This window comes from Xiphophorus couchianus, chromosome 3 (genome assembly GCF_001444195.1).
Source record: "Xiphophorus couchianus chromosome 3, X_couchianus-1.0, whole genome shotgun sequence".
NCBI lineage: Eukaryota > Metazoa > Chordata > Actinopteri > Cyprinodontiformes > Poeciliidae > Xiphophorus > Xiphophorus couchianus.
Window position 1 is genome coordinate 1,099,145 of NC_040230.1, and position 10,177 is coordinate 1,109,321.

The 10,177-nt window shown below is 40.8% G+C and overlaps 1 protein-coding gene across 1 annotated transcript; it reads left to right on the plus strand.

Annotated features, from left to right (window-relative positions):
- Window positions 1-4,041: 4,041 nt before the first annotated feature.
- On the plus strand, window positions 4,042-9,947 carry hjv (hemojuvelin BMP co-receptor). The gene is made up of 4 exons (XM_028012287.1): window positions 4,042-4,329; window positions 5,484-5,573; window positions 6,374-6,873; window positions 7,327-9,947. Exons 2-4 carry the CDS (start codon window positions 5,501-5,503, stop codon window positions 7,954-7,956), a joined length of 1,203 nt encoding a protein of 400 aa, XP_027868088.1. The 5' UTR covers window positions 4,042-4,329; window positions 5,484-5,500; the 3' UTR covers window positions 7,957-9,947.
- The last annotated feature ends 230 nt before the right edge of the window (window positions 9,948-10,177 follow it).

Below are 10,177 nucleotides of genomic sequence, written 5' to 3' on the forward strand. Positions count from 1 at the left end.
GACATTATCATGTACACATTAAATCTTATGTATAATTTTTATGTTTACAAAATTATAAAAATGTATAAAAGTATGTTATTCCTATCTCTACTGTCTGTGTTTTGATTTTGCAAAAACTTTTCCCGCCAAAATATAGGCGGGAAAACAGAGAGCCAAAATTTCAACACAGATGTTGAACTTTAGTCAACTGAAACGTTTTAAAGCAGCCAAATAAATTAGCATGTTAGAATTTATCCAGAAAAAAGTTATTTAGATAAAGCTAAGTGTGCTAAATGCTGATTATCTTCAATCAGCGCTAAACAAGACGTTAGCTGGGCTATTAGCGGACGTGTGCTCACCACTGTGTTGAATTATTCACTCCAAGTTTGACTTGTGCAAAAAACATTAAAAAGGCTTTAAATTTCACAAACAATAAAAGTCTAAGACATTTCAAATAGATAAAATTTGTTTAAATTTCTAGATTTTTAACTGGAGTTGATCAAATTAACTCCAGATTCTTTAAGAAACTGAGAAGTAGCCCTTTAATTTAGTGCTGTTCATCACAAAGGATTTGAACTCAGGACTTTCTTGATACTCAGCATAAAAAAGGAGCATAAAACTGCAGCAGACGGAGACCTGAGGGTTGTGCCGCCCTGGGCAGAGAGCCATGCAGAAAGAAACCGTTCCACGGTCATAATCGTGTGATGGTGAGGAGAACTGGTTTTTTAAGGTTTAACGAATCAAAAAGAGAAATTTTTAGTGAAAATTAAAACAATTCAAACTCTCGTAGGAAAGGTTTGATTTTCTGATGTGATTCTGAAGTTGTTCACAAACCATCAGCTGATTGTTGCCGTTTCTCGTCTCCTGAAGCCGCCGGACGGCGTGTCGCCTGCCCTCCTGGAGGCGAGCGTGGGGTCGTGACCCCTGGGCCGGGGAGGCCGGGACGAGTGCAATATTGGAGGGACATGACAACAGTGCACCGCATCCCGAACCTGCCCGCCCCCGGGAGGAACCTCACCGAACGCCCTGGAAGAAAAACATGACCTTTAACCTCCAAGACTGTTAGCCTTACTGCCCCAGAACCAGCTAGCACCAGAACCAAGACAGTCCAAACTCAGCAGGACATGTACCACAACTTTTGTAGCTGGACTGAAAAAACTAGAAAAGATTTAGTTTTTTTTCTTGGCAATAAAAACATGATTTAGGTGACTTTTTATTTAAAAAAGGTTTTTATAGTGTAAATAATTGCAGAAGTCAGTGGATAAACGCAACATTTAAATTAAAGGGAAAGAAGAAAGACTGGTTATTACAAGATGAATACTAACATTTTTGTGAAAACATGTCTCCATCTGCATCAACAATCTGCGCTGATGAGACAAATTTCTATCCCATATGGACCGCACAAAATAAGACTAGGGGCCACAAATGGCCCCCGCGCCTCACCTTGGACACGCTTGTCTGAGGAATCCATTCATTCTGAATAATGGAGGGCAGAATGAATGGTGTTAGCGTTTCACCAGCAGGTTATTTCTGTTTCTGGAAACGTCTCCCATGAACCAGCCGGTGGAGGGAAACGCGGCCGCATTCCAATTCTTTTGTTTCTCTAAAACCTGATTCTGATCGTTCACAAGGTGACTAAACGTTTCAGACGTGCTTCAGTTTGAAGAATCCGTTTTAACCAACAGGTCTGTTGGTGACAAAAATCTAATTAGTTTTATTTATTCATGTTTTCAGTTTTTTGGGGAAAAATGCATCTTAAACCTGTTTTTAATAAAAAATATATTTTAAAATCCTAAAAATAAAGAGCTCAAACTTCCATCCACACATAAATAAAAAGTGTTTTGTTACATATTACTTGTGTTGCTGAGCAGCTTGTTGGAAATGAGCTGATAAAATGTTTAATCTTTACTGTTAAAGTTGATTTAAACTGTTAAATATTGTTATTCTTAGTAAAAGTTCAGCAAATTTTGAGTCTAAATGTTTGATAGAATCGCCTCACCTCCATGCTGGTCCCGCTGCTCCGGTTCTGTGGATCGTCCCGGTCCGTCCGCTCTGTTTTTATCTCCCTCCTCCTCCTCTTCCTCTTCCCACCCTGAACTCCAACAAAGACCCGGAGCTGCTCAGCGAGGCGTGCAGGGGCCCCGTGTTCAGGGGAATTAACCTGTTTGACCCTGCGGGGCCGCCGTCGATCCAGCGCCGCGAACTTTACGTTAAAAATAAATAAATAAAAAGCTTCAGGTGAGGCGGAAACACCTGAACCCGATTCACCTGCAGAAGCAGCGAATCCTGGCTGCAAGTGGAGCGCAGAGGGCGCCCTCTGCAGGAGGAGTATCACCGGAGCAGGGTGGTGATGCCCCCTGCTGCCTGGCCGCAGGTACTGCAGCCCAGGTCCTCTTTGTTAATCATTTATTTTTGTTTATCGGAGCTTAAATGGCTCCGCCTAGAAACAGCTCAGCAATTTAAACTTTGGTTCCGGACTTAAACCTTTTCAGTCCAAACAGCTAAATAAATAAACAAATAAACAATAAATAAATTAGCTAATCCCGTATAATTATTTAATATAACTAAAATAACTGGACTTTACAAGTAATTATATTAATCAATGCATTAATTACAATCATATACATTTAAATTATTTTATTAGAATACTTACTTGATTTATAAATGTATTATATTAATTTAAATCTTTTGCATCTCATTTATATTTGCAGTTAATTACAGAAATTACAATCTTGTCTAATTTGTATTATTTTATTATTTGATATAATTAAAGGTTGGATTTATAATAATCAATGAATTTTATTCTTTCATTTCTAAATAATACATTAAGTAAATCTTGTGCATTTGTATTATTTTATTTATTACAATTTCTATATTTATAAAACAAATATTGCTTTGATTTATTAATTCATTGCATTTTATTGTCATTTCCAATCAATTACATAGATTTATTTTATTATAATTCTGTACATTTGCACTATTTCATTATTTATTATGAATAATTTCTGGATTCAAATTAAGTTATTACAATAATTAATACTTTTGGTTATTTTCTTATTCATGATCAATTATATTAAGTCATAAATAATACAATTTAATTATCCAGTCACATTATCAGAAAATTTCCAAACGTCCCTAAAAGATATTTCACTTTCTGTTTTTTATACTAAATTATTTATTCCAGGTTGTTAGGTAAATTATATATATCATCAAATATTTGTTGTTCATGTACCTTTATATTGTTCTTGTCTAATATGCCTTTATTGTTTTCTTTTATTTCAGCATAAAGAAAGTTTCTGTGTTGTTGGATTCCTTCCTCTCTGAGGGAGAGCAGAGAGGAACAGGGCAGCAGGTTTATGGCTCAGATCAACTTCTGCATCCTGACCTGTTAGATGGCAGTAAAACCGTCGCTGTGAAGACGTACAACTTTTACTCTGAGTCTGGAGCCGAATAATCTAGTGCAAGATACCATTTATATCTTAGTTAGTGACTGTCATTAGCACTGCGACTAAGTGATGAAGTGTTTTGCCCAAACCCCTTATAGTTGCAGTGTTCTCTGTGACAGGGATTAATAAAAGTAATAAAAAGAGAGGAGCGGACAAATGTGTTTTCAGAGCGGTTGGAGATTTGTGACTGGAAACGTTTCTGTCCGTTCTCCTCAAGAGATCAAAAGAATCCAACTCTCTTGTCTTTCCTGTGTTTGTTATATTTGTCTTTAATAAGTTTTTATCTGTTTTTCTCAATAAAATTACATTTTAATGCAGAAAATGAACATTTTATCTTTACTCTGAAACTTGCAGATTAAATCAGATTTTAATCTGTCAGAATAAATAAATTATTAGAGAAACTTTATTTCAAAGTTTAACATCATGTTACCAACAGAGTTCAGCTTCTGGAATAAAAATAGACGCCTGCAGTGTGTGTGTGTGTGTGTGTGTCGGTGTGTGTGTGTGTGTCTCTGTGTGTGTGTGTGTGTCTCTGTGTGTGTGTCTCTGTGTGTGTGTGTGTGTCTCTGTGTGTGTGTGTGTGTGTGTGTCTCTGTGTGTGTGTGTGTGTGTGTGTGTGTGTCGGTGTGTGTGTGTGTGTCTCTGTGTGTGTGTGTGTCTCTGTGTGTGTGTGTGTGTGTGAGGACAGTTGTCGTGCAGCAGGTGGTCGTTGGGGATTTATTTAGCAGCAGCAGAACCTTCCAGTCAGCTGAGAACTTCCCCGAGGCTCGGACCAGAACCGGAGTGGAACCGGACTGGAACCGGACCTGCCGAGCCCGTCAGAACCCGGTCCGGGTCTCCAGGAGGTTCTGGACATTTCTCTGGGTCAGGACATGGACGGACTCTGATCCGGAACCAGCTGCAGGTAAAGCAAACACAGAGGAGGTGAGAGCGGGTCGGACTCAGCGGGACACGCGGAGGTTCTGGTCGGCCCAACAAACAGCTGCTGAGAAACATCCAGAACTTTGATTTTATTCACTTTAAACTATAAATACGTGATTATTAAGCAGCTGGACGGAGCATTTAATGTGTTTTATTTATCTAAAAATCCTAAATTTAGTCAAATTCAAGCTTTAAAAATCTGACAATCTATAGTTTGATACTTTTATAAAAATGAACAAATTTTCGATAAAGCAGGAGGATCAGATTGTCGAGATGCAGTCAAATATTCTGTCTGCGAAGCAGCTGGAGTTTAAATTGAACTCAGACGTTTAGCAGCTTTGGTTCCATTCAGACATAAAAGTTTATTTTAACAGCAAAAAACTGAAAATAAAATAGGAAAATTTAAGTATCTCATAAAAATCGAAACATTAAAATGAAAAGATAAAAATAATAAATCTGCGACAGCTTGATAACTGTAGACAGAAAAGAAAGGAGAAGAAATTTTGCAATAATTCTGAAAAACTTTCTAGAAAAAACTTTTCTGAGATTGAAAATGGGAAAATTTGCTAGAAAAAAAATAAACATTTTGAGATTGATCTAAAGTTTTTAACTTTTTTTCAAGTTTTTCAAAAATTCAGAGATATCCTGAATTAAAGCTAACTAAGTGGTAAATCTGATGTCATTAATCAGAATATAGTTACAGATATATCCATGTGTTAACACGCCTGGAGTTCTGCAATAAATGTGCTGAAGCTGATTTTATGTTATAACGGCCTGCCGTACTCTGGCTTTGTGTTTGATGGTTTAACCAATGGCAGCAGAGTGTTGCGCTAAGCTCCGCCCCCTGTTTGGTAGAATCGGTTTAAAGTCCACATTAAAACACACAGAGGCTCAGAGCCGGTCAGACGATTATGGAGCTACATTGGAGCCATAAAGTTTGTTCAAATGAAAAAAAAAGTTGAAATTGAAAAAAAGACTTGGAACATCTAGTGATGATGATACTCATCACTAGTAAATTAACGATGGGATGATTGATTCCATCCCATAAATCCATCAGCGTCTCCATGGAGACGGGAAGCCTCTGATGACCAGCGGGACTCAGACAGCTGAATGTGTGACCTCTCTGTGACCTCTCAGGCCGCTGCTCGCTGCTGATGGAGACGCGGTTGCCATGGAAACGCTGCATCCACCTGACTCTGCTGCTGGTCCAGCTGTGTTTACCTGAAGGTACGAACTCAGAAACTCACTGGGAAATAGCAACTAAACCCTGTGAAAGTGAAGCCCCGCCCCCAAATTTAGAACGACTCCACCAAAGTGGGCGGAGCCAGGATACACTGAGGGGCGTGGCCAGGTCTGGGGATGATTGGAGGTTGTTGGAAGGGGCGTGGCCAGGGACAAGAGAAAGGACTGCAGCCAACTTAATGATAACTTAGTAACTTTCTCTCTATAAAAAGCAAATCTAATGACTTAAAAAAGAACCAGTGATAAATGTTGCTATTCTATGTTTAAAAAAGGAAATTGCAAAAAATTTAGCAACTTCTTTTTTCAAAAAACCAACTACCAACAAATGTAGCAACTTTTTTTTCAAAACATAACTAGTGACAGTAAATCTGGTGACTTTATTAAAAAAGCGACTAGCGACATATTTAGCCACTTTGTTCAGAGGTGAAGACGGACCAATCTAGCAACTTTATTTCATAAATCTAGCAACTTTATGTTAAAAAGTGAGTACTGACAAATTAGCTACTCTTTCTTTAAATAAGAGACATGACAAATAAAATGTTTTCTAAAAAATAACTAGCCAAAAGTCTAGCAACTTTTTTTTTCAAATCTCAACGAGCAACAAATTCAGGTCCAGTTGAGACGTTTTGATCTTTGATTTCAGTCATTCAGGCTGGATCAATAATCAGACTGTCGCTCTGAATCTTTATTTATGAAAACTGTGGATTTCTTTCCAGCATCTTTTTCAAAATAAAAGCCCAGATTAAAACCTGACTTTATGACCATATGAAGCCTTCTCTCCTCAGTGGGAGCTTCCTGTCGGATCCTGAGGTGTAACGCTGAGTTTGTTGCTGCGACCGTCCACCTGAGCGGCGGCGGCGCGGCGCTCAGCAGCGACTTGGCGTACTGCAGCGCCCTGCGCTCCTACAGCCTGTGCACCAAGCGGACGGCGCGGCCGTGCCGCGGAGACCTGGCCTACCACTCAGCGGTGCAGGGCATCGAGGACCTGCTGATCCAGCACCGCTGCCCGCGGGCGGGGCCCACGGCCCGGCCCTGGCCCCTCCCACAGGGCGCCGTGTCGGGGGACGCCTGCCTCTACGAGCGGAGCTTCGTCAGCAGGGAGGGCCGCGTGCCGGAGTACCGGCACTGCAGCGTGTTCGGAGACCCGCACATCCGAACCTTCAGCGACGACTTCCACACCTGTGCTGTGCAGGGGGCGTGGCCTCTCATCGACAACGACTACCTGTATGTGCAGGTCACCGGCGCGCCAACCAGTCATGGGACGCACCACACTGTCGTCACCAAGGTGGGTCAAAGTTCAGCGGACAGCTTTCAGTTCCTGCTGGCAGATGATTGGCTGCCGCCGTGTGCATAGCGGCTGCTGGTAGTGGCAGCATTATCATGTGTTTGTAAAGTTACAGTCAGAAGTCATTTAGATGGAGATAAATATTTAACTTGCTAACTTACTACTTAGAATGGAGCTAAATCTAAGAATATTTAGCTTCAAACTAATTATTTAACTTCTGACTAAACATTTGCCTTGGAGATAAACTATTAGCTCAGACTAATTATAGGTTAAAATTAAGCTATTAGTTTAGCTTCCAATAAAGTAACATTTAGCTTAGTGGTAGCTAGACTGCAGCTAAATATTTGGTTTAATGGTAGCTAAAGTTGGAGCTAAGCTAACATTAGCTCCAGCTAAATATTTAACTGAGTTGGAGTTAAGCTAAACTAAATATTCTTGCCTCCTCCGTCTCAGATCACCATCATCTTTAAGAGCTGGCGGCAGTGTACCGACCAGCAGCTGTACCAGGCGGAGCTGGACGACGTTCCCGCTGCCTTCGCCGACGGCTCTCAGTGGAGCGGCGAGCGACGGGGCCGCCGCGTCCTGACGGTGCGGACCGACAGTCCCGGCCGGCACGCCGAGATCCGGGCGGCGTACATCGGTACGCTGCTGGTGGTGCGGCAGAGCGGCCGCTCGCTCGGCCTGTCCGTCCGCTCGCCCCGCGGCGTCCTGGAGGCTTTCCACCCGGACCACGACCTGCAGCTGTGCGTGTGGGGCTGCCCCGCCTCCTACAGGGTGGACGCGCTGCGCCCGCCGCCGGCGCCGCCGCACGCCGCCGGCGCCGCGGAGGCTCACTGCGCCGCACTGCTTCCCACCCGGGACGTCTACTACCACGCATGCGTGTTCGACCTGACCACCAGCGGAGACCTGAACTCCAGCGGAGCCGCGGTGGGCGCCCTGCAGGACGCCCGCAGCATGACCGGCAGCGGGCAGGGCGTCCACCTGCGGCCTGTCGCGGCTGCGGGACCAGCGGGGCCGCAGCCGCCGCTGCTGCCGCTCAGCATGCTGGGAGTTCTGGGCGGGGCCTGGATCACCTGCTGCTAGTTACATTCACTCGAGTAATTTTTTGAGATAAAAAAAAGTATTTTTAGGAGAATTTTTACAACTCTTTACTTTCATGTGAGTGATTCCATGATGAAGCATCGCTGCTAAACTTCTGGATCCTCCACTGAGAAACTTCACTGAACCAAGAACAAACTTACAACAAGTAAAACGTTTACAACAAAAGTTTAGTTTCACCAAAAGAAACATTTAATTTCATTGCTATATATTTAGTTTCGAATTAAATATTTAGTCTTGAATAATATGACTGAAATATAACTTTAAAAAATGAACATTTCTTTTCTCTCTAACAGACTAAATAAACTAAGTTTTTGCTGTTAGTTTTTTAGTGTAACTTTTCAAACGGCGCCTCGTTTCAACCAAACATCCATCAGAATCAGAAGGACGATCAGATTCTGTTCAAGTTTCATTAGTTTTATATTGAAAGAAACAGATTTGGAAAAATGTTTTTCTTGCTTGAGTTTTGTTATTTTCTAGTTATTTATATAAATTATTGTCAATCTGGTTTTTAAAATCTCAAAATTTTCTCCTAACTTTATATTTTGGTTTGTCTGATTATTGTAGTTAATATGAAACGATGTTCTGTTCAGTTACTCAGCACTTCAGTTTCCTTTTAACCAAAAGTTTTTTTACTCTAACTCCAGTAATTCCTTGGACGGAGTAAAAACATTTTAATTTTTGTTGGACGTCAAGAAGCTGCAGCAGGTGATGAAGCTGCAGCAGGTGAAGAAGCTGCAGCAGGTGATGAAGCTGCAGCAGGTGAAGAAGCTGCAGCAGGTGAAGAAGCTGCAGCAGGTGAAGAAGCTGCAGCAGGTGATGAAGCTGCAGCAGGTGCTGCCTGTCCTCGTCGTTTTGATGCAGCCGGAGTAAAAAGGTTTTTCAGTTTTCATGGAGACTCAAACATCTCGGCGCTCCAGAGTTTAAAATCGTATTTGTTCTGCTCTGATCTGCTTCAGGATGTTTGTTTCATAAAAACAACACATTTATGTTTCATCTATCAAAAGTCGATTGTCAGTGACTCAAACTTCAGCTGCTCTCCCTCCTCTCCTCTCTGTGTTTCTGTGTTTGGAGTAAAAACTGATTTTCAGACCATCAGAAACGTCGGTCCAGTTTTGGTTCTGCAGAGGATCCAGTCGGACCTTTAGACCTGCAGAACATTAAGGAAACAGCTTCAAATGGTTGTTTGTTTTTAAAGTCAATTTCTGCAACAAGCTGATGCAAAAACAAGAAAAGAACTTTATGTTGACTTGGCAAAACAAAGGAAATTGATTAAAAGTTGGAAAACAGACTAAAATGATTGATTGATTGATTATTTGTCAAAGGCAGCTCTTGTTTTTGATTTAAAGGAGACCCAGCGTTCTGTCTCCACCTTTTCAGACATTAAATACATTTTACAGTTTTGTACTGGAGCCTTGGTGAGCAGGAAAGTTGAATTTAGTCTCAGTCTGTCTAGTTTTCTTTATTCTCTCTTACAGTTTTTAATTTCTACTCTTCAGTTTTTGTTGTAGATTTGATGAACAGAGTCATGGACGTACCGCTGACCACTTTCATAAAGCCAACATTTTTTTCTCTCAGCTTTTTTTACTCCAAGTTAAATGTTGCCAAAGTTACAAATAAAAATATTTGGTTTTTGGTTATATTAACACTCACAATATATTGATATGACATCCAGGCTGTTTTGCTAGCAGTAGCATTCTACTAATGTTAGCTTGTGTGCTAACTTTTATCTCCTTAATGTCATAACCATGTACTGCATGTTTTGAATATCATTATTACATAAACGGCTTAATGTTGTGTTTGCCATTTTTATTTTGTTGAACACATGATTCAAATGTATTCAGTGACGTTCTTAGCATTAGCATTAACTAGCATTAGCTAGCTTAGCTGCCTTATTCATTTTGTGGTGGCATTTTCTGACTAACGTGAAGCTGGATGGATAAATCTGTAATTAATAAACATTAATCTGTGCTGCATAATCTCAACTAACTGAAGAACCAGAACAAAAAGTGTCTCTTGTTTTGCATTGATTGTACTTATTGAATTATTCTTCCTGCTAGTCAGAATATGAATGCAGATATCTTAAATTATCAGTCAGAATCAAGGAAATGTAGCTTGTCGAGTCAAAACTAAGTTTTAAATATCTGTAATATAATTACAGTCAGACGAAACTGATTTCACGTTAAAACTGCCTGACATTGACACT

Bases quoted from the DNA above. Each gene is read 5' to 3' on its own strand.
- hjv (XM_028012287.1), top strand. From the start codon at position 5,501: ATGGAGACGCGGTTGCCATGGAAACGCTGCATCCACCTGACTCTGCTG. The intron at 5,574-6,373 runs GTACGAACTCAG...TTCTCTCCTCAG, and splicing joins CCAGCTGTGTTTACCTGAAG to TGGGAGCTTCCTGTCGGATC. The intron at 6,874-7,326 runs GTGGGTCAAAGT...CCTCCGTCTCAG, and splicing joins ACCACACTGTCGTCACCAAG to ATCACCATCATCTTTAAGAG.